Source organism: Pholcus phalangioides, unplaced genomic scaffold (assembly GCF_987345545.1).
Source record: "Pholcus phalangioides strain wild (caught in Gottingen) unplaced genomic scaffold, Ppha-v1.0 ptg000172l_1, whole genome shotgun sequence".
In the NCBI taxonomy this organism is placed as follows: domain Eukaryota; kingdom Metazoa; phylum Arthropoda; class Arachnida; order Araneae; family Pholcidae; genus Pholcus; species Pholcus phalangioides.
The window spans coordinates 7,996,691-8,020,551 of NW_028301637.1; the positions used below are offsets into that span (position 1 = coordinate 7,996,691).

The following is a 23,861-nucleotide window of genomic DNA, read 5'->3' on the forward strand; positions in this document are numbered from 1 at the left end:
AAAACAATCCTCGTAACTGAGCATGGCCAGTTTCAGATGTACTTGAAACGCTTGGAACAACCATCTCACAATGCTTGTAAGTGTGGTTCTACAGGTTCGTTATGGTACTAAGCCTCCCAATGTCCACACACATATCTGCATCTCATTTTGGTCAGATGTCACAAAGCCAGATGACAGCATGGAAAAGAAGAGTACTAAAAAGTCTGATGAACTTCTCGAACATTCAAAATTTGATTCACGTTTTAGACCGTAACGTATATTTGCTGCATGACAAAAACGGTAGACTATGGAAGAAGAATGAATTTCAGCCTTCCAGACCAGTAAAGCTGATACCAGGGAGAGTCAATAACTTCTGGCCATGTAGAGGTACTGGAAATTCACGAAAATTATATGGCATTAAATGGCGAACTACTGTGAGAGAAATAATAAACACGTAAACATCTGAACGTGGTGAATCAATGTCACCTATAATCAAAATAGAAAGCTGATTTAGCTTCAGGAATAATGAAATTCTACTATTTGCCAAGGAGAATTAAGATGTAGGGTATGTAGGACACAAAAATTTGCACCTAGAACAAGCTAAAACACACCTGGATGTCCGAACATTGGCTGACTTGGACCAGTGTGATGCAAACACATCAATTTTTCCTTGTATGGCCTACACGACTACATCTTGTGATATACAACAGAAATTGGTTTATTGAGTCCAGACATGCTAAGAGCACCACAATATCAAATTAGACTTATATTATAATCCATCACAATTATTTTGTAGATTTATACGCTTGTAGTCAGACTTGTTATTCTTGTTAATCTTTTATACAAATTTATATAGATATACACATATACTCATTTAGTAAAATTCCAGATACACCCATCCTTCGGGAATGCTACAATATCTCCTTGAGAGGGGAAGCAGGGTATATCCCCACTTCACCAAACACCAACTCTGGCCATATCACTATATTGCAATTTACTGTTATTAATGAAGTGGGTTGGAAATGAAGGCACTATCTATCGGTGGTCGCTTCAAGTTTGTTAGGGAGAGTAAATTATCCATATCCTCCCTCGGGTTTGAACCTGGGGCTGTGATAGCAACCTTCTCAGTGGTAGACGAGCATGTTACCACACCACATCACTTGGGTGTGGGGTATATCCGGTCCTTCAATGGTTCCATTGAGGAGGCATAATGATACAAATACAATGCCACAACAGGCAAATTGCCCAACGAGGTGGCTGACTTCAGAGCATCATGGATCCCGAGCCATTTTTTGCGGGCCCTACCTACTACTGCCACATGCACTCCCCCCCTCCCCCCGCGGAACCCCCAACGAATCGGTACATGCGGGAATGTGCGTGTACGTGTAGTGAAACCTGACGTGAAGTTTTTTGTTTCTCTGTAATGCTTGTTATGTGTAGTGCTGCCATCTGCCACCAGTTTTTCTAACTATGAGTGAAGTGTTATGATTGAATGATTTATCGTTGTAGGACTGTTGCTCTCTGAGGCGAGACTTTTTAACAGGGAGATCGGCTCGCATTTGCGCCTTGAAGTTGGGAACCACAGAAAACCAACTTCAGCCGACCACCACTGTGGGATTCGAACCCGGATCCTCGCATCGCGAGTCCGTCACTATAACCACTCGACCACCAAAGCAGCAAATAATGATGTGAATCAATACAAACGCATATATACTGTATTCAAGTTAGATCAGTCTGCTTACCCTGTGATGCTGGGGGGCAATGCCTCCCCCTGCACCCCCCCCCCATATCTCCACCCATGCTGCGGTCGGAACTAGGTTGTGAATGAGGTGGGGGAAGAGAAAAAAAAGAGAGATAGAGCACGCTATCAGAGGTCAGTGCGAGTGAGCTTATGTAGATGAACCCTAAGAGAGAGTCAAGTTATTATTAAACTCCAATACACTCATCATATTGAAAATGGTGGCCATTTTTCACAAGCTGACAAGAGCATATGAGCAAGGTCTCCCATGCACATATTCACCACCCTATATCCGTTTCTTGTAAAAGCCATTCCCGTGTATGTTTCATATGGATTACTGGATTTTTTTTCCTTCCATAAACTGGGTTATCTATGATGCTTGAAGGTCAAGATATGACTGTATTCAAATAGATGTAATAACCATGAAATCAGAAATCAGCTTTCCAATAGAAATACCTGTTACTGATATCTTCTGTTACAATGTCTCGTACTTGCAATACAATATCTTCACTCAACTTAACGGGCAACCTGGCACATTCTGGAATTTCGATGGTGCAGAAGGGTTGAGCAGTGATAGCAGCTGATAATGAACACATTTGGAATTCAGATTGGGATGTCATGAAAATGAAACGACCGTCACGAACAAACAAGAAGCTCGAAAAAATTCTACAAAAGTAAATATGTAACAATGGTTATGCATTCAAACAATGATAATCAATACTTGTATTACAAAACAAAATATAAATTATTTTATGGCACAGTATTAAATATCACGTGATGTTCAGAATTTCTTTTAAAATTTTATTCATTGTTTTTCACACAGTGGCATATTTATGGGGGCTTAGCGGGTTATAGCCCAGGGTGGCAAGTTCAGAGGGGCGGCAAATTTGAGGCATGAGGGGCCAAGAAAGTTAGAATTGGGGAGGGGGCAAAATTTGCATAAACCTCAATAAATCCACATCTGCCTCTGTTGTCACACCACAGATTTTTTTTATGTCTATAACGTTCAATTAGACCAGTTCTAATCAATTCAAATATGAAATTTAATCAAGTTTCACAAATATCTTTAACTAAATCCTTTAGACACTGAAATGTCTGAACCCAATCCCCATTGATTGTAATGCAAATGTATTTTCTGTCACTGTCAACAGCATGGATTACAAGAGTATAGATATGTGATATTTTCATTCAATTCAATTTGCAGCAAATAATAAGTGCAGAATTATTTCAGTTGATTGAGATTTCTTGACCCAAAAAGACAAATTTCACCCAATCTCGGTTAACCACTTGACTCCCAAGACATATGCAGTGTACATTCTCTCATTTAGACACGTTGGCGCAAGGGAACAAGGAAAAAAGATACATAAGTGTATAAGTCAGAGGTCTCCAACCTTTTTCTAGTTGCGAGCACTGCCTGTACCCATAATCAAAAGAAGAGCACCCTTACGGTAAGTTTTACATGCGAATGCATGAAATCAGAATGATTTCAATTCTGGAATGCAATTTGTTCAAGTATTTAATTGTAATATTGATTAAGTGAACACGAAATTGGACACGAGCATCAAGCACTCTGAGTGCTTCAGGGAGCATCGTGGTGCTTGCAAGCAACAGGTTGAAGATGCCTGGTATAAATGATTAGCATTATTTACCTACATCTTTAACTGGGAATGCAGAAAATTGTCTTATAACTGAGAGATCACTGCATTTACAGAGCAGGACATACGATTTGTACATTGTTCCTGTAATAACGATGCCTGAGTGTATACAGGGTGATTACTTAATTTCCCTTGCCAAATTTTACAGGTGAACCGTTGATCCTACAAGCATACTTCCAATTAGGAAAAGTATCCAAATAGCATGTAAAACTCAGATAAATCATTTACGTATTCAGATATGTCATTCAGCATTTTATCTTTTAAGTTACTCTTTATGACCCATGGAAAGATCATCCTTTTGGGCCAAATAATTTTTGTTTTTGTAAGTCTTTTTGTCTTGTTTGCTTTTGTGTTGTTTTGTCTTGACTTGTTTAAATAAATTTGTCTATCGTCTTACCATAAGAAAAAATGCTACAAGGGTTTGAAAAAAGTTGCTGAAATACAGTAAAAGCTTGCTACAATTATACTTGATATAACGATATAAATCCTTCTACAATATTTTTTCAAATCCTGTTTAGAAAAGTCTACACTCTAACGTCAAACTGCTGCCTCTCAATATAAAGACAATTCCTTTACAAGGATATTTTTTCTTGGTCTGTAGAATACATTATATAAAGGTATTACTGTATAAAAATTAACTTTTCATACAGACACCTGTTCCCAAAGACCCAATCAGGAAGTTGTTGCCTTGTCTCTTCTGAGGCCAAGAAAAAAAATTTCCACGTTTCTAAAGTGCAATATCCGCAGAGATATTTGAATTCAGAAAAAGGAGGGCAATTGGGAAAGAACAGCATAAAGCAGGGAAAGAAGTGTTGTTCATTAGTTTATGCTAATCTTTTCCCAACTTTTCTCCGTTTTTTGAATTCAAATATATTAGCGAATATTGTACTTAGAAACGTGGAATTTTTTTGATCGCCTCAGAAGAGACAAGGTAACAACTTTCTAATTAAGTTTTTTAGGGCAGGGTGTCCGTATAAAAAGTGTTTTTGTATTTTAATAACTATACAGCCCCTTGCAGTATAAATAACGTATATCTAAGGTCTACACATTATTTGGATACTTTTTATAATTGGAAGTACGCCTCTAGGATAAACGGTTCCCAAGCAAAATGCAGCAAAATAAGTAAGGGAAATTTAAGTAATCACTCTGTATATAGCGGCACAACCAGGGAGTCAAGGGGTTAATGGCTTTTGAAAACCATGTTCTTGTGGACTTCATGGAGCATGAAACAGCCTTTACACATCTCCAAACGCCTCCTGAGAAATACTCTAAAAATCACAGTGTCATATTCAGGAAACTTGTTAAACCAGTAGAAAATTAAAAACATTTTTAGAACATTTACAAGGCCATCGTGGTTAAAAGCTATGATATCTATTACCTTCGTAGTAACATATAAACAAATACAAACACAAAGGCCACAAGGCCACAACAGGCAAATTGCCAAATGAGGTGGCAGAAAAAATGCTATGAAAAAATATGGATGCCAATATCTGAAATTAGCAACCCAGTATGAAAGCATGCATCTAAAAAGTAATCAGTAATTTGTAATACGCTTGCCTATAAAAAGATTGTGGTTGTCTTATCTAAGTTTATCTCAATATGTTTATCATATTTATTTTTAAACGTATCAATTGTGTTGGAATTCACGACCCCTGAAGGTAAGCAATTCCATTTATTAACAACCCTATTAGAGGAAAAATTCCTTGCGACACCAAAATCTAGAATTGTCCCTTACTAAACTATACTAATGTCCCCTTGTTGAAGCAATTGATTGATGGGTGTATTAATAGCTCATGGTCCATCCAATCCATCCCGTGGACAATTTTAAACACTTTGATCATATCCCTGACACCTGTGTTCCTTCAATGTAAACATATTCAAAAAACCAAATACTTCATAGATTAATTAAGCCTTGTGCGTCAACAAGAGCATGCACAGCTCTTCTCTGCAACCCTTCAACCAGGTCTATAACCTAATGGTGTATTCCAGTCCAGGACAACCTAAGCCTTGGAAAAGTAGTAGAATGACTTTAAGAGAATGCAAAGAGACCTTTTTTAAGAATGAAACAGACCATTCTATTCACTTTTTTGATCACCACTGGACGATGTTCAATAATGAGAATTCCAAATTTGTGACCCAAGTTACGTCCATGATAGTAATACCATTCAATTCATAAGTGAAACATGGGTTGTTTGAACCAAAATGAGCGACCTTGCACTTAGCAACAGTAAAGATCATGCTCCATTCATTAGCCCTCATACTACATACTCATATAAGGTCATGCTCCATTCATTAGCTCTCACATTTATATACTCCTATATGGGACAGAGGGAAGAAAAATATTCATCTAGTAGTTGATGGGAAATGAATGACACATACCCAATCTCCTCACACGCAATAAACTGAAAAGCTATCCTTTTCCTCAGATCTGGAATGCTGTACAAAGATATCTCCCTAGAACTCGTGAGGCAAACAATACAATGATCTGTATTCTTTGGATCTGAAAACAGGAAAAAAATTATCCTTAATGTACACAATAAAACTGAGACAACTGTTAACAAAAAGTAATAAAAATAATTATATTATTTATGAATTGAAGATGTTCATAATTTTGCAACAAATTATAAAAATAAGAATTTATAACTTTACCCAATTTCTGTGCCAAGAAATATGCACTATTAAAAGAACCCAGCTAAGGTTTGCACTACAAAATATTGAAACTGCATTAAAAACTCAATATACAGGGTGTCCCAGAACTCCATATACAAACTTGGATGGGAAGTAGAAGACATCGTTAGGAATCATAATTACAGAGGAAAGAATGGTCAGAAATGGATAGGTGGTGCTGTACACAACTTCTCAAGGTTTTGAAACGTGCGGGTTCCTCACTGTAGACATCAACTGAGTGCAGTCAACATAAATTGTTTCATGAACCCAGAGTTGGCCAATATTCACTTCGTGTATGACCTAGCTAAAGGAAATAGACGTGCTGCTGTACATTTACAACGGGAAATTTTGTACATTTCTAACGAGGCACCTACAAAATTACCAAATGTTCGCTCATGTGCATCAGAACCTGTCTGAAAGTGAATCCTTCACAGTATGGATGCAAGATATTTTCTGTGATGCTTGTGACTATTATTGTACTCTTTTCTGGGTAATAAAGTGCTTTACACTGCTTTCTGTATTGTGTCCTCACTGTATCAATATGATTTGATTTGATCACTGATATGATACCATTTGATCACTGATATGATACGATTTGATCACTGATATGATACGATTTGATCACTGATATGATACGATTTGATCACTGGCAATATGATTTGATTAATACATTTTTGGGAACACCTTTTACCAGTCACAGTCTGCAAAAAAAAAATCACAGATCAAGAATGTTCAAGTTTAGTGCTGGATCAACCTAAAGGCTGCTCTTTTGCAGGAAAAAAAGTTAAACTGTTTGTGTTCTATAGACATTTGTATAAAAATGGTTAGTACCATTTCTAAAAAATAGTGAAACTCGCTGCAACGATATCTGATATAACAATAAAATCCCCTTACAAAAACAATAATTTTTCAAGTCGTGTTTAGAAATGGCTATAGTCCAGAACCACGCTTAGCAGTGTGCAACAGGTGCAGTTGCACTGAGCCACACTGTTTGAGAGGCCTCGCACTTGTGGTAGTAGAAGTGAAAAACAATGTATCAATTATATTTTTGATTCTGGGATGATTTTTTCTCATTAATTTTGCATTTTCATTAATTCTGGGATTTTTTTCTCTCTTCAATTCTAAAGTTTTGTCAATTCTGAATTTTCATTTTAATTCTGGGGGTTTTTTCCCTGATTAATTCTGAATTTTTATTGGTGAGTAGATATTTTTCAGCATTCATGTATATTTTGCAATAATGCATGAATCTTTACATGCACGCGGTTCCTCTACATTAAAAAATATATAAAATTGAGGCTAAATATAAGCCTGAAACTATTTTTGCATCAGGTCCCCTCCTCCCCCGCATCTGATAAGGGCAGCCCTGATATTGTTGAATGTCAAACTACTGTCTCTCGATACAACATTTTTTTCCTGAGTCTGCAAAGTATATCAAGGTTTCACTGTATTTGAAATGTAATTTAGTCAGTCATAAATGAATGATACACAACAATATTCACAGTCAATTTTTTGAAGATTGTGTTTTTGAAACAAAAGTTAATGTAGCAATGCCTATGAGTACGTGTTGCAAACCTCTAAATTTATTTCTTTTTTAAAGTAAGTGCTGCTGCCGATGAGCCAAGAAATATAGCAAATGGAATTCTGAATGTTCATCACAGATGCAAAGACTTACTTACCACTTTTACTTTGGAATGTAGCGAAGCCAAGCTGAGCAATATGACATCTCTCCAAAAGTGTTAGCTTATATTTGCAATAAGGCTTTATACTGGGTAACGTATAAACCTGAGAAACAAACACGCAAACAACATTGTAATGTCACAGTTTGATTTCTTATATATAAAATACTTTATATTTCATTTACGGCATCAACTATTATTTTAATTTAAAAAGTTAAATTCTGAAACTCGAGAAAAGAAATACGACATACTTTTACTTGTTCCTCAGAGCATATAATCACTCTGTGACTTCTGCACAAGTCAGCTGGTTTGGTTCGTTGTTGTTGCACTTCAAGAGGATCAGGAAGCGGATATCCTCTGTGATCCACAATCTGGATTGACAAAATAGGTGCTCGATGCCTTAACTGAACTTCCCGACCTATAAGATGTACAATTTCTTTGTATAAATCTTTTCCCCAATTCTTACAAAACTAAATTCAAAATACAAATTTAAAAAAAGAAATCACCACAGGCAAATTGCCAAACAAGATAGCTTCAAAAAGAAAAAAGAAAAAAGGAAAAATATAAAAATAAATAGTATTAGAAAAATGCTCATAAAAGTGTGGTTGTCATAGGCCTAAATATAGCTACCAAAAAATAGAGCGCCAGAAAAAGTAACTGAACAACTAAAATATCTCTGCACACAGAAATATAGCTGTTATTCTTTAAATATGGAGAGCTTCAGGGTTCATACAAAATTTTCTAAATAAAAATTAAGGAGTTCTTGAGGACTTTTTAAGGAGCTTCAAGCAGTTTTTAAGGAGTCATGGCAAACTTCATAACTTTTACAGCAATAAAAAGGGGGCGGGGCACATATGCAAATTTATTTTTTATTTGCCAAATAAATTTTCCCTCTTCTCAAAAATATAGACGGAGAAGTGGTTCAGAAATTAAAACTTTTGATTTGTTACCCTGCATTATAACAATTAATAAAATAATCAATCTACATACATACTTTTCTGTTGTCACGAAATTATTCTAAACCTTTGAAGTTTCGGTCATATAACTCATAACAGCATCACATAAATTATAAAAATTCTAAAAGTGATATTCCCCTTCCCCCAATTATTCAAAATAAAAATCCACAGCTGACAAAGATTTTTCTTACAAAATTATATTTGCAGCAACTCTTTATTCATCTCTCGCTCAAAGTGGATCAACACATACACAAATTCTTTAAAATTAAGTTTTTCAATTTTCCTTCTTGTTTTTCAGTTGCACTCAGAAAGAAATTGTTACAAAATGAGAGCAAATTTCAGGACATTCAACACGATGTTTGGCGATTTAGCATTCGTTATTTGGCAACATTGGCAATTTAACACTCGTTATTTGGCGAAATTTACAAATTAACTCTCATAATTCGGCGGACTAGCTCTTATTCATGAAATGAATTTTTTTCCCCACGAAACATCAGGATTTGACACAATGATGGTCGACCATAGTAATTTCTGCTGCTTGCAGGGGCCACTTTTCCTTTTCTTTTTTTGAAAACGGAAACCGCAGTTGGTTGAGAAACATTGGACTAGAGTAAACTATCTTCAGCTGTACAATCAAGGATATGATCGGTGTTTCACAATGAGGGGCCGATAATTTGAATAAGGAGCTGCAGTTACCACAATCCGATTTTCGGGGACAAAATCGAGAGTGGGGGAAAGTCGACTTTTTTTTAGAAACAGCTGGAAGGATTTTAAGGTGTTTTTAAGGGTCCTTAAAAAGAAAATGAATATTAATGACTTTTTAAGGAATTTTTAAGCACTGTACAAACCCTGAGTTTTTTATTACTCTCACAAATCTTATATTTTCTCTTGAAGGTGTCTACCATGGGGAAATTTACAGCATCAGAAGATAAGCTATTCCATGCTGCAGTTGGAGACAAACTCAAACTAATCGAAACTGGTGCCCTCAAGTTAAAGTATTTGAAAGACGGTGTTACAATATTTTATGATCCATCATATCGATCCTCTTGAAAATCTTAGATACTTCAATCACACCTCTGCAACACATACGTTGCTCCAAAGAAAACATACTCAATGAATAAAGTCTTTCTTCGTAGCTCAAGTCTTGTATACCTACCAAAGCTCTATTGGCTGTTTTGAAGATAGGGGTTTTCAAAACCATATGGCATACTCTGGACTATTTTAAGAATCAAACCGACCATTATATTTGCTGTTTTGACTACTATGGAACAATATTCAACAAATCCATGCCGCTCGTCAATGAGAATTCTCGAATCGGTAAGTCTGGTTGCATCCAAATAGTTCTACCATTTAGCTCATAAGCAAACCGTGGGTTGTTCGAATCAAAATGAGAACCATGCATTTGTCAACACTGAAGGTCATGCTTCATTAATTTGCTCATGCTGCAGGCTTATTTAAGGAGGCCTGGAGCAGTAGCTCCCAATTGCTTTGATTCCCGACTACATCCATTAATTTAACATTATACACAAATTTCCTAACAATCCCATCAATTCCCTGATCGAGTCTAGCTTGAGATGGTTTCAATACTACCCTTTTTAACCCTTTGAGGGGCGGTGGGAACCCCTTTATCCCACCTTTTTCAAAAATTCATAACCCCACGAAAAATAGGAATTTTTTGCCGCAAATCGAATTAAAATGTAGTTTATAATTCCAAAAGTTATCAGAAGATGGCTCTAGTTGTCCACAATCTTTTTTTCATATTACTAATGGTAGTTCTTTTTCATCAAATATTTTTGCTGACACTATAAAAAAAGTGATTGCAGATTTTTACCAAATTTTGCATCACCAACTGGGTGAAATGATACAAATTCAATGTATAGTATTATGAATTTTGTCTTGCAAGTAATTTTTGAATCCACAAGATTTTTTTCAGAACGTATTTGCTGAAGAAAAAGGGTGGGATACATGTAGTCCCACTGCGTATCTACAGCATCCCCCCTACAGAGGGCAGCACCGATTTCCTCACCCTTGGGAAATCTCTTTGGAATGCGTGTTTTATAACATGATACTGTTGCGTCTGGAAATTTTTTTTTTTATTTGTGTGTCTTCTTTAGTACAGAGAATGGTCCCCTCTATAAAGTAAAAGAAAATTCAAAATGCCTCGAAAAGGACTAACAGCTGCTGAAGCTCTTGCTTTGATTGAAGAAATACCATTGGATCCAGAATCCTCAATTGAACTTGATGAAGTGCAAGAATGGGAAGAATTTCGCGTATCGGGAATGAAGAATTGACTATCGTAGAAGAATCTATTGTTGATGAAACATCGACTCCAGGACCATCAACAATAGATATAATAACTTGAGTAAAACCCCCACCACACAACACTGTTCCAGAATTCAGAGAAAGGACTGGGCCAAGTGATGAGATTTTGGACCTAGAAGAACAATCTCCTATTGCAATTTTTTTTTTTTTTTTTTTTTTTTTCATCAGCCCTGATTGAGCATATCGTTTTCCAAACAAATCTTTATGTAACCCAGGAAGGAAAGAGGTTTGATCCAGTTCTAAAGACGAGTTTCTATGCTTTTTAGCCATAAATTTAGCTATGGGCATAAAAAAACTCCCTATCTACAGAGACTACTGGTCAACAAATCCAATTCTGGCCGATAGTTTCATAAGCAAACTAATGCCAGTGAAAAGATTCACCTGGATGTTGGTCCACCTACACCTGAACGATAATTCGGTTCAGCTAAAGAAAGGTGACCCCAACTTTGACAAACTATAAAGTGTGACCCTTATTGAGTCATTTGTCAGAGAGATTGCTATAGAATTTTGTACTTAACACGTCATTATTTGAGACTTTGTCTTCCATCAACATTTAAAATACAATTTAGAAGTATTTCTCCATATTATGACATCCTTTAACTATTCTAATCTTTTCCTGGCTAATAAAATGAAATAAGCACTATTGTAAATGTGCCTTAGTAATGCTTTCCCTGCCAAGCATTTTCAACCGCGCTGATAAGCGCCGCTAAGTGCGCAGTGGGACAAACGGTATCCCACCTCATATATAAATAAAAATTCAAATTTTTTTTTAATTTTTTTGAAAAACGTAATATGTACATCCATATGCATCGGCACATCAAGTTATTTTTTATATTTTTCATATTTCGATGTTGCGCCCTTCAAAGGGTTAAAGCTAAAAACTGTTAGCAAGTTTCCAATCCCATAAAACAATACCCTCAGCCACACTACTCCTGTAGATTTGTGCAATTAGTAAAAACAGCTCATTAGCACATTCCCTAAGGACCCTTGGATAAATGTCACCTGGTCCTGGTGTCTTGCAAGCAAATATATTCCTAAGAAACTAAAGGACTGTCCCATCATCAATGTGAATTCCACTGAGTTCTTTATTAAAACTGAGTGCATGATTTAACTACTAAAATTCACAAGACAATCAAATAAAGGGAAACATACCTGGCTGGCAGGATATCAGCTCTGTATTCCTACTATCACTTGAGGGTATGGTTATTGTATAAATGTGAACACAGCCATTACTTGTTCCAGCCCAAAATGTTGGAGTAGTGATTACATCTAAAGGAGACAAAACAAATTTTCAATGCAGCATCTTATAATCATGCAACTTATCAAAAATTGCAGAAACTTCAACTCAATTGAAATGCAACCTTAAAAACTTTTAAGCATCAAAAACTTCTTCATAATTGTGATGGCCCCATGGACAGGGGTGTATACAGAATCAACCTTTGGAGGGGAACAAATGGCTTGGAGGGAGAGCACAAAAATTTCTTCAAGAAAAATTTTGAGTTATCACTCTTCAAAAAGCATTTAAATTAACAGAAATTGATTAAGAGAACATATAAAAGGTGTTTTCTTTCAATATACAGGGTGCATAGCAAATAGGGGGTATGGCATTTTACTGGTGAACCATTGATTCTAGAGATGTACTTCCAATTAGAAAGTTTCCAAATAACGTGTAGTACTCAGATATGTCATTCATGTTTCAAGGGTCTTAAGTGCAATATTCACTGAGATATTCAAATTTGAAAAATGGAGGAAAGTTGGGAAAAAATAGCTCTAAATGCAGAAAAACAGTTTTACCCGCATTCTGCTCCATGGGAAATTTGTGCCGGTAAGGTAAAGTCCACAGACGCTGTGCCAATAAAATGAAGTAAAATGAAGGCAGTGAACTTTTTTTTAAAAATTATATTCTATGTATAGCAATGTAAAATCAATGAGTTAATTATTTTGTTATACAAGTTCACGGGCCCCTGAAGTCTCCCCAAGGAGGACCCTGATTAAGAACCACTGCTTTTGACCAAGTAAAAGTGAACAGAAATAGGGGACAAAGACTCCTCATTTTAAAATTTTAGGTGGCAAGGCAAAACAATGATTCTTATATTTAAAAAAAAAACTTTGTCATAGAACTATGTAGTTTCATGGGTACATATTGTTAAGATCATCATCAGAATTTCAGATATGCTTTGGTGGGGCATGGCCTAAAAAAAGTTAGGAACCACTGGTATAAGCCCTACCTTAAAAATAAGCTTCCGTTAAAACTGTCAGCCAGACTAATACATACTATACATCTGTTGCTACATATGACGGTTTACTTGAATAATAAAGTAATATTAACATGAAATAATGTTATTGGCATACTTACTTAATGGTAATTCAAGTTATTCAATAATTCTAAATTCCCAAAAAAGATTACTTCAGACAAGAGGTAAACTTTGAAGTAATGAATTCTCAGGAATGACTGCTATCTTCAGACTCTTTTGATATTGTTATAAACAAATTATTTGAGGATCATTTGCGAATGGAAAAAAATGATAACAATGAAAATAAGGTGTTGGCAATGAGCTTGAAAAAATTATGAAGAGTCCATGCGAGACTGCAAGGTGGTCACTTAAGGGAAGCATTCAAGGGATGAACTTAGACAGGTGTATGATTGAGCCTTTAGCAATGCAGTAAAAGCAGGCTACATGAACAAGAAAGTGTCTATTCTGGGAGAGCACTATTGTTAAGATCTGGGACGAGTGGTTCCACAGGAAATATAGTCGAAAAATTGAAGCATAAATTAACATAGATTTGTTTTGTACACTAACAATAAGATACATCTCCTGAAAAAAGTCCTAATGTAGTTTTTGGAGCAACAATTAATATTAAAGACTGTGTTTTATTTTCGGGGAACAAAGAGAATGAAAAACTTAAATGAAAACAATTTTCATCACTATACTCACACAAGAGATTACACATGGAAAGGTTTTATTCCAAATTTGAAAGAAATACTTTTGACCGATGCAGAGCTGGTAGACAAAGAATTTAATAGTGCCATATACTCACCAAAATCTTGGCTCAAAAAAACCTGTTGTTTTTTTACCCTTTTTAGCCATTATTGTCCCCCATTTCGATTGAGTCAACAAATTAGTGACATTTGGGAGTAACGTTGACTATGATGTCCTTCTGTAGGCCTACCTGTTGCTGCTTTCATTATTATTCTGGCTTTTTTCAAGTATTTAAGAAATTTTGAATATAATGAAGCAGGAATATTCTTCACAGTGTTTACAGTGAGGGATTAAAAAAAAGAGAAGAAAAACTTTCTTTCTTGCTTTCAAACCAAGCACAACTCAGGTCTATCACCATCTATGGGCACTTTACTACTTCGTGAGTTGTGCCAGAAGTGTAGCTGTGTGTGTATACCTAACGTCTGAGTGAGTATGTAGTGTCTTGATTTTTCAGTGTTACTACACTACTAAACCAGACATGCACCTTGTCCATATTCCTCTGCGGAACTTCTAACGAAGTGGCACATGTTGGAATGCGTGTGTACACATAGTGAACCTTCCATGAAGTTTGTTTCTGTGTATTGCTTGTTATGTGTAGTGCAGCCATCTGCAATGAATTTTTATAAACTATGAGTTTTTTCTCAACTCATAGTGAGTGAAGTGTAATGAATGAATAATTGTATCGTTGTAGGGCTGTTGCTCTCTGCGGAGAGACTTTTTAACGAGGGATTGGCTCGCATTTGCACCTCAAAGTTGGGAACCGCAGAAAACTAACTTCAGCCGACCACCACTGTGGCAACGGTGGGGCTCGAACCCGGGACCTCGCAACGCGAGTCTGTCACTATGACCACTCAACCACCATAGCGACGAAGAAAGACACTTCAGTGCCTGAAAGTTTGGGTAAGATTAAAAAAACCAAATGATTCTAGTTACATGGCCTGCCGCTCTGTGTCAATGAAGAGATTTCTGCAAATGGTCGAAGAAGGTCTGGGCCATGCTGGAAAATGTGCGTGTATGTGTAGTGAACCGGGAACCTAATGTGAAGTTTGTTTCTGTGTAATACTTGTTATGTGTGGTGGTGCCATCTACCATCAACTTTTTCTAACTATGAGTGAAGTATAATGATTGAATAATTGTACCATTGTAAGCCTGTTGCTCTGTGGCAACCTTTTTTAACAGGGAGATTGGCTTGCATTCATGCCTCGAAAAGTTGGGAACAACATAAAACCAACTTCAGCCGACCACTCGCAATGTGAGTCCATCACAATGACCACTACAGTGGCTGGTTACATAGCTGAAGCTTTTGTTTTTGATGAATAAGGATACTTTTGGACACATTTGTTGTGACGGCTAGAAAATTTGAAAAAAATAATTTAGGCACCAGCTAGATGGTTTTTTTCTCATAAAAAACAGTCTTGAATAATGTTTATCCACCTTTTACAGGACTTTATAACCCCTTTTTATACTGAAAGACACATTGTCATGAAACCAGAAAATTTTGTGTCATCCTTACTCTAATCTACCTATTACATATGGAAAATTTCAAGTGCCAATGTTTATTTTCTAGTCGTCATGGTGACTTAATGCATGGGATTTATCAAGCATTGTCTTTCCCTTTATACATATTGTGTTATTTTCCAAATTAAAAAAGTGAAAATAATTTCCGATCTATATGTTCAAGATTATGAGAGAAATCCTGCTTTATATTTTTCTTCATTAATCATCAAACTGTGTAAATAGTTAAAAATATACCTCTCTGTATTTGTGCCCAAGCAAAAAATCTCTCCCCCCCCCCCAAAATTGCTAATCATGAGTGATTCAGCAGCTTACTAGGCTTATCATGTTAGAAGAAATTCAAGGGTTAAACTAACATTTTCAAGTGTTGTCAAAATGGAATATTGAATAATATGTGCATACATCATCAGTATATTGTATATTTCAATGTGCACTACATCACTGTATTGTATATTTCAATGTGCACTACATCACTGTATTGTATATTTCAATGTGTACTACACATCACTGCATTGTATACAGGGTGTTCTGTTAATGGACCAACAAACTCAGAGGGTTGTTAGTAGACATCAAGAGGAACAAAAATTGCAATGAAACATGGTGACGCAAACCATGACACCACCTTATTGTTGTCAAAATAGTTATCAATTTTGTGAAAAATATGTAATTTTCTGGGAAGCAAAATAATCTAGTTAATTTATCGCAAAGCAAAACAAATTTATGGTTTTATTAATTTGTATTTTGTGAAGGCTCCGGGGGAACAAACCCAAATTTTGGCTGGCTGGACAGACCCCTGCTTCATAACAGGATTCTACTGTAATGAATAGAATCATCATGAGAAGTAAACCAAAAAAATTTTCATTGACACAGTGATAATTTACTGACAGTTAAAAAAGATCAAACGTAAACATTTTCATGCAAACATATATGATATATGAAAGAAAAAAAAGATAATTTCCAAAGAACACGCAACATCATTGGATTTAAATCATTGCTATAAGTGTTTCTTGAATGGCTTTCAATGATGCATAAATAAAATTCAGAAGAAAATAAACTCATACACACTATTGATGATGAAGCTCTGTGCTAGGTACACACACTGCACAACTGATGCTAAAGAGCCATTGCTTTGGTGAGATTCTGACTCGCTTGCGAAAGATCGCAACTCTGGAGAAGGAGAACTGGCAATGGTGGGATCTGGACTTGAGGCGAAACTCTCTCGCTTGGAGCTGTCATCCTGCGAACTGTAAAGTAGATCAATATGTTATATCTTTCATAACAAACATTAACAAATAGCTGAATTTGTTCCCCCCCCCCCCCCACATTAGCCGGCATCTGGGAACAGGAAAGGAGACTAGAATGCTGAGAATACCGGTATTTTCTAGCATGCCAAGAATTTTGAATAACTGATTCTGGGGATTTTAAAGTATCTGCACTCTAAAAATTGATTGAATTGACTGATTTGAACCATGTCTTTGCTCTGCATTTGAGAATCTTTTCTGTTCTGCAACCTATTAAGATAGTTCAAGCTTTATGCTTAGCTTTTGCAAATCTTGTTTTTTTATTGAAAATGATGGATGCTAAGCATAGATTAGATGAGTTAGATGGAGACAATTTTGTATTCTATTACCATATTTATAAGATTTGAATAAGCAGAGCCAAAAAGTAAAAACTGTAAAACATGTTGATAAGGTAAAAAAGTGACTTCGATCCCTGAGCAAGCAGAAAAATGGCCAAAATACAGTATCTATATTTCTGTATTAGATTTACGATAGATGAGTTGAAGCAAGAAATAAATGTTCAATTTACATTATTATTATCAAATTTTTGTGGGATAAACATGTTTACTACAACAAAATACAATTATTTTAGTCTGATTCGCTCATTTTTTCAGCACTTCATATAAATTGCTCTTAGTGTTTTGAATGCATTCGGTGACCCTAATTACACTGTGCATTTCCAAGGTGGACTAATGAACCAGGATTCCCCCATTCAAAAAGCTAATGTACCCAGACATTTATAGCATGCCAAATAATGTGGGGCAGTGCTTTAATTATGGTTTTTGTGGTGTGGGAGAAAATATGACTTTGTCAACCCCACCGCCATCCTCTGCTGCCACATAAATGGGATGAAAACGCAGAGCCTGGTCAATCAACCCATACCATCCTGCGACATGTAATAGCCCAGAACCATAAATGGTCACGTGAGATGATAATGTTCTTAAGAGGCCATGGTCTGTTTCCGGCTAACCTTCAAAGGTTCAAATCAATCCCAGTGATGAATGTGCATGTTCGGCCATAGGCACACCTCTTCACTACGCAACTCTATGCTCCAAGACAACAGTCTTTCACTTGAGAGAGCCAGCTGAACATCTCAAATTACCTTTGAGTGCATCCTGAAGCGCAAGGGTTCAAAAAGTAAAATACGTAGACTGGTCCGCTTTCTAAAGCAGCACCCTGAGGATACCAGAGCCACAGCCCCGAAACCAGAAAGTCACTCATGCCTGTTAGGAGATCTACTGAATAAGAATAAAATGCCAAGTACACCCAGACATGCATCCATCTGCTTTGAAATGCAAACTGTTGTTTCACTTATACACAAATGTACACCAGAATTTTATAAAAACAAAACTTCTAAAAGTTCCTACCTGTCTTTAGTTAGCTCACTTGATAATGAACCACTGCGATCTCTTCCATTCCTCAAGATTTTGCCTTTCCGTAACTTTCTGAATGATTCCCGAAGTGACCTTTTTATCGTTTGTGACCTTGCAGTCATTTCACTTGAGGTAGAGATGGAAGTATCTAATAAATGAAAGAAATTTGTTATGAATGGGTTGGCAAGTTTTTGACGCAGGGCAGTTTTTCACGATTTAAACTGTCACATCAAAAACCTCAAATATTGCTTTTCATTTAAAATTCCCACCGGAGAAATACACACGTTAATTGAATGTAATGATTAAAATGACTATGTTATACAAAAAATAAATACTTAAAATATCATTGTAAAATAATTTTCTACTCTGTACAGAACTATTTTGGGCAATATATATCTTTTCACCCCTTCTAAAATATACAATTTGAATAAAACATAGCATGAACACTGAAGGAGAAACGATGGAACTATTTGATATTCCTCAATTTAAGATGATTATGGACCTTCCAAATGTCTTTGACTGCTTACATTTGTGTATAAACACCTGCGGTACATTTTTTATAACATACAGGTGTTTGAATAGTCCTTTTACATCATATATGTAATTCTGTTATTAAACTATTTAGATAATCACTGATACTTAAAACAATACCCTTATTGTGCATAAGATAAAAATATATCTAGCAATCAAAATACTAAATTGTAGGACTAAATTGTCCTTTAATTTGGCAGCGCTTTTTTGCATATGGTGCTTAAGAAACTCCAGTAACTTAATACAATTGAATAATCCTTGTTAAATCGATCCAAAATTCAAAATGAACACAGCATTCTAGCAGTGTTCGTTTTGAATTTTGGGTAGATTTAACGTTGATTATTCAATTGTATTATCAAACCAAAAAGGTAATTCATTTCCTGTAACTTATTCTTAATGCAAAAGTAAAAATAACTAAATTTGACTATGATATGGTAGATTTATTAGCATTTATAATGCAATGGTTTTCCAATTGAAGCTGTATCTAAACATGCAAAACAATGATTTAAGGCAGCGGTTCCAACCGGTGCTCATTCATTATTTTCAATTGAATACTCTGTTGTGAATGTAAAAACGTTGATGATCGAGATTTTCATGTAATAATATTGATTTATATCTTTCAATTAAAATATTGATCTTTTTGCATGAATCCAAAAAATAGAAAGAAATTGGTGAAAATTATAATTTCTCATTTTTCTCCAGGAAATCAGGGAAAACTGCTTTCCTAGGTTTCATATACATTTAAACACTCAGTGAGGCCATTGTGGGTAACCTATAATAAGCTTATTCATGTCATTGACTTATTGTTGCGATGGGAGGATTTCCAATCACCAAAAATCCATTGAATGGGTGAGAATGGGGGAAAGCATCGTCTTTCCTGAACAGGCTCTGCCCATTTTTTAAGGATTTATCTGAATATGTGTAACTGTTGCCGCTGTGGTGGTCGAGTGGTTATAGTGCCGGACTCGTGATGCGAGGATCCGGGTTCGAACCCCACAGTGGTGGTCGGCTGAAGTTGGTTTTCTGTGGTTCCCAACTTCAAGGCGCAAATGCGAGCCGATCTCCCCGTTAAAAAGTCTCGCCACAGAGAGCAACAGTCCTACAACGATAAATCGTTCAATCATAACACTTCACGCATAGTTAGAAAAACTGGGGGCAGATGACAGCATTACACATAACAAGCATTACACAGAAACAAACTTTACGTCAGGTTGCACTACACGTACACGCACATTCCCGCATGTACCGATTCGTTGGGGGTTCGTTGGGGGGTTTCGCGGGGGGGGTGCATGTGTGGTGTAGCAGTAGTAGGTAGGGCCTCCAAAAAATGGCTCGGGGATCCATGATGTTCTTAAGTCAGCCACCTCGTTGGGCAATTTGCCTGTTGTGGCGTTGTATTTGTATTTGTATTTGAAGGGTTAAGCCACCCCTGAAGTTCAATAATGCAATCAGTCCACAGTTCTCCAAGCAGAATTGGGAGTTCTCTTGGTGACCCAATCCAATGCTTTATCAATGATCTTGGGACAGTGCATGATGTGGAATTGTTTTTCCAAAACTCTTGGAGAGTAAGGTTTGTTCTGTTTGCTGAAGATTATGCATAATGCCACAGTACATGCGGGGACAAAAATGAAGAACTGCCTGTTCAGTTGTGATCTCATAAACAAAACTCAAAATTTTCCCTGGCAATGCATATCATCGTTTGTTTATCAAATCAAAATTTGGTCAGTTTTTGCTCGTATATTGAAACACTTGTAAACCAAAGTTCCACTATATTTGATACCTGGTATTTTGTATGGTTGACTTTTACTATCGAAAACAAGATTAAATTATTAGTCTTGAATAATCTCAAACATGATGTGTGATTGAGCACATGATTTATATATGAAATAAAAAAATTCACACAAACAATACCCATATTATTTTATCACATGAGTACTACTACTACTGGGGCAGTGTTTCTCAAAGTGTGTGTCGTGGCTCCTAGGGCCATTGCGGCGAGCTAGAGATATTCATTGGTGTGTCTTTTTTATAAATTAGAATATCCACTATTATGGGGAGCCACAGATGAACCATGAACTAGGCAAGGGAGCCACGAGTGACAAATGTTTGAGAACCACTGTACTAGGGAATGCAATTTTATTCATTTTGATAAAAATGTATTTCAGTGTAAAATGAAGTGTATATTTAGCATTATCTATTATTGAAAGAAAATCATCTATGTTTAGACATCAGTTACTGATTACCTAGTCTTAAAATTTCAAAGTGCTTGCCAAGATGCTTCATTTCTTGTAACCGTCTAAAAATCACCAATTTTTGAGTTACTTAGTCATAGTATTTCATTTACCCAGCAATTTATAATAAATTTTTAAATACATTTTAAATACAGATTTTTAATTTAATTTCAATAAATGTTTCAGTTCAAAATCAAGAACATACACTTCCTAAATATAAGAGAATTGATTAGAACTCACCTCCAATACCCAAAGTGCTCTTTGACATTATACACCGTCTCTGGATGATATCAAACAATAGAAAACCATGGGATGTTCCAGCTGCAAGACTACAAATACAACACCTTTTATAATCTCAACTAACATCTTTTTCTTTTCATGATATACATATTCAATATGTATGTATATATATATATATTATAAATATCCATCAACCAATTAGACTGGGAAAAGTCAACTTCTTTCTATATCAGGGCGAATATATATATACTAATATAATGAAGGGTAGTATCACAGGTAACACAATATTTTAAACAGAACTGAAATAAAAATAAATTAAGTATTTTGTCTGGGGAACAGTTATACAATGAAACCTTCCATATCCAGAAAACTCAATTAACCTTACTTGTGTGCATTCAAAAATACATACAAGCTGAGTCAGTGAGAAAAAAAAATTGTTCAAATGATTTGTGAGCTAATTTTGTTACAACAAGGAAATAGACATTTTCTGGATATTATGCAGAGATAAACTCTGAACGATAAGTTATTTGGTCTCCACCAGGAATTAAACCCAGGTCCACTTGCAAAAACCGAGCAAGTGCAATACCATATACACCACTGGAGAGAGACAACCCTTTCTTATTTCACACACTGAGGAGTGAGGCACTGATAAGGATCTATTATTAGCCTTCCTTAACTTCAGCAAATGGCCTCCAGGTGGGATGGTGGAGAAAGTGAGATGACTTTTTCCTCAGACCTATACATCAAGGAAATAGACATTTTTGAAAATGACATCAAGAAAGTGGATATCCTCAGTAAATGTCTATTTCCTTGCAATGTTTAAGCTGGATAAAAAATTCCTTTCGCAAAAAAAGGGAAAATGGGGTGAAAAGCTTTAGCAAAATGCTACAATGCTAATGTAATGATTGATGGTTGGATGTCTACTTGTTTCGTACCTCCTGTACACGTTTTTGCAAAAGTTGCTACTACTTTCGCATTCTACAATTTTCTTTTGCATTTTGCGAAAATGCAAAAGAAAATTCATTCCCCCCCCCCCCCGTTTCCTTGATGTATTGAGCTGGGAAAAAGCCATGGCAATTTTGTTAAATTTATTTGCATTTTCACAAAAGAAGAAAATTTCTATATTGCTTTGCTGATGGTATTGTTTTAATAATCATATTTAGGGTTGTAACTGAGAATTTTTTAAAGGAATAAAGCTGTAATTTTAAAACTCCCTTCACAGTAAAAGTCCATGATTTTATAGCAGTGTTTCAACTAAATATAAGTAACACTTACATACTCCATTCTGAATGATAAGCTAACGCTGTGATTGGTACCGGTGGTGTGAGCTGCACCAATGTTTGGATATGAAGGCCCTTGCGGTATTTTTTCAAACCAGGTCTAACCATCAATGGTGTCTGACCACTGAAGATTGTAGAGGTGTACTCACTTCCTAAATGAACAATTATCGGCTGAAAGGTAAAAAATATATATGTATGATATGAATTCAATAATCAACGCGATGAGCACAATAACATTAAAAAAAACTTTGTTCTGACAATGTACAGGGGTTATCAAGAATTAAAACTTTCCCAACTCAAAGGATTGTGAAGGGCATTCTGTTGATCCTGGTATTCTTTTGAAGCCCGTCAATTTGTTGCACTAAACTTGTCGTGTTCAACTCGTCGCGTGTCAATTTGTGGCAATACAAATTTGTCACCGCTTTATTTCATCACGGTTTAAATTCGTTGTGACATCAATTCAGCACAGAGAAAATTTTTCGCACCGTCAATTCTTTGCTGTACATGTTCCACATGATCTTATACGTAGATTTGTGTGTTTAATAAGAAAGATGAAGAAGAGTGCTCACACTCTTTAACAAAAATAATTCTTTTATGTCATTTTGAAAACATCATTTAAGATTAATATTAAAATTTCTATTAGCAATAATATTTTATTACTTAATAACTGATCAACATATCAATTGTATTTAAAAATTTTAAACATTAAAAAATTGATTTTTGCAAATGATGAAATTTTAATATTTAGTGACAAATTTTGGTGTTTATGATACAGTAATTTTTCATTATTTTGTATTTAAAAAATATTACATGAACCCTCAACATTAAAATAAAGGTAACATCATCCTCAATATGATTTTTTAGGTAATTCAATTCATTTTTAGGATTTTTTCTTTACATATAATTATTCTTTATATTCAGATAATTTTTAATCAGAATCCAAAAGTGAAATAAAAAATTTTTTGAACTGTTTATTCTAATTTAAAAATAGATTTCAGTTGTGCGTTTCTCACATTTGTACGATGTTTCGACATGGCCTTGTGAACTTCACATAAATGGATTTGATTGATTCAAACAAATTGTTCATAGACAAATCTGACAGATTGAAAGCTTCTTTTTTTATGATTCTATCTAATAGATTGCATCCGAAAGAAAATAACCAATATTTTATGAATTTTCAACTCAACTTAATGAACGAAATTGTTACACTCAATTGAATGTTAACATTGAATGTATAGGAATGAATTGCGATGAAATTATAAATACGAGATGCATAAGCAGGGTTCCACCATAGGTCCAAGTTATCTGAAATATTGAGAACATAGGCAGAGATAGACTTGAAAGGCTATGGGAGGGGGTTAGGCACAATGATGGTTATGTCAATTAATATAATGCATAACATTAGATCTGTCAGCCTCGTCATTGAAGCTGGAGGAG

The 23,861-nt window shown here is 35.5% G+C and overlaps 1 protein-coding gene across 2 annotated transcripts in view; it reads right to left on the minus strand.

Annotated features, from left to right (window-relative positions):
- Positions 1–23,861, minus strand: part of LOC149063663 (lethal(2) giant larvae protein homolog 1-like) — a 73,510-nt gene that overhangs the window by 15,861 nt on the left and 33,788 nt on the right. For both annotated transcript variants that reach the window (XM_089255767.1, XM_089255768.1), the window contains exons 14-22: positions 22,420–22,595; positions 21,145–21,233; positions 18,137–18,290; positions 16,555–16,733; positions 12,146–12,262; positions 7,967–8,133; positions 7,716–7,821; positions 5,752–5,872; positions 2,174–2,383 (exon numbers count right to left, since the gene is read on the minus strand). In XM_089255767.1, coding sequence (XP_089111893.1) covers positions 2,174–2,383; positions 5,752–5,872; positions 7,716–7,821; positions 7,967–8,133; positions 12,146–12,262; positions 16,555–16,733; positions 18,137–18,290; positions 21,145–21,233; positions 22,420–22,595 — 1,319 coding nt within the window. The remainder of the gene's footprint in view (positions 1–2,173; positions 2,384–5,751; positions 5,873–7,715; positions 7,822–7,966; positions 8,134–12,145; positions 12,263–16,554; positions 16,734–18,136; positions 18,291–21,144; positions 21,234–22,419; positions 22,596–23,861) is intronic.